This window comes from Tasmannia lanceolata, unplaced genomic scaffold (genome assembly GCF_043159265.1).
Source record: "Tasmannia lanceolata isolate RefF3 unplaced genomic scaffold, GAP_Taslan_0.1 ptg000002l, whole genome shotgun sequence".
Taxonomy (NCBI): Eukaryota; Viridiplantae; Streptophyta; class Magnoliopsida; order Canellales; family Winteraceae; genus Tasmannia; species Tasmannia lanceolata.
Genome location: NW_027518679.1, coordinates 12059424 through 12060603, shown reverse-complemented (window position 1 = coordinate 12060603; position 1180 = coordinate 12059424). Strand labels below are relative to the sequence as shown.

Here is a 1180-nt window from a genome sequence, read left to right as displayed (position 1 = left end):
TTTCCACCTCCGCCTCCAGCTGGAAAAGCTGGCCGAGGAAGGGCACCTAAATCAATATCTCAGGAGCCCTGGCGAAAACTCGCGCGAGGTCCAACATCCGCCCGACGAGCCCAGAGGCAAGCGTCAGTCACACGGTAGGCGCCGGTCCAGCAGCCGTCGCCGATCCACTTGCCGACACCGATCCCTGAGCAGACATCGCTCCCGAATCAAACATCGATCCCGCAGCAGACACGACACACGCCGCCACCAGCGTCCCCGGAAAGAGGAGCCCCCCGAACAACCGTAAGCCCGCGAACAGCCACCTACCATTATAGGAAAGCTCAATATAATCACGGGAGGACCGACAACAGCCGATCGGTGGGCGTATGCAGAGCGGGTGTTTTCCATGGAAATGCCTTCCAAAAAGGCTCGGACGGATCCCCTCCATGAAGACCAGATCATCACTTTCTCTCACAAAGACCTCGACGGACTACAAACCCCGCACGACGACGCACTAGTCGTCAGGCTAGTCGTCGCCAACTTCGACATAGGAAAGATCCTGGTTGACACGGGAAGCTCCGTCAACGTGTTACACCTCGAAACCTTCGAAGAAATGACACTGGGCCAAGAGAGGTTGGGACCCGCAGAGTATTCCATCTACAGGTTCTCCGGGACATCGGTGCGGGTCAATGGCAAAATCGACTTACCCCTAACTTTCAGGACGTACCCCCTCCAAAAGACCATCCTAACCACCTTCATGGTTGTGGACATACCTTTCACCTACAGCGCCATAATAGGGCGCCCCGCTCTAAGAGACTTGGGAGCGGTAGTCTCCACCCCCCACCTCAAGATGAAATTCCCCACTCCAACCGGAGTAGGGGAAGTCCGAGGGCAGCAGATGACGCCAGTGCTACTCAGCAAGCCTAAGAGGAACCAACGCTCCGGCCGAGAACTTCACGATCGGTAGTGAAGACCCCCGGCAGCGGGCCCGCACAATCAGAGGAGAGCCCGCCGAGGAGCTAGACTCCATCCCCATAGCCCAAGATCAGCCGAAGAGACAAGTCCGGAACAGTTCCCTGCTAAAAGGCACCTTGCGAGGCCAGATGATCGACTTCCTCAGAGCCAACAAAGACATGTTCGCGTGGTCCGCTAAGGACATGCCTGGGATACCCAAGGAATTGGCCGTTCACAAGTTAAACAT

At 56.9% G+C, this 1180-nt stretch overlaps 1 protein-coding gene across 1 annotated transcript; it reads left to right on the top strand.

Moving 5' to 3' along the window:
• The first annotated feature begins 385 nt into the window (after positions 1–385).
• On the top strand, positions 386–946 carry LOC143888264 (uncharacterized). Its single transcript, XM_077392628.1, has one exon. It carries the CDS (start codon positions 386–388, stop codon positions 944–946), a length of 561 nt encoding a protein of 186 aa, XP_077248743.1.
• Positions 947–1180: the final 234 nt, after the last annotated feature.

Excerpts from the sequence above, each read along its gene's own strand:
- LOC143888264 (XM_077392628.1), top strand. The coding sequence starts at position 386 with ATGGAAATGCCTTCCAAAAAGGCTCGGACGGATCCCCTCCATGAAGAC.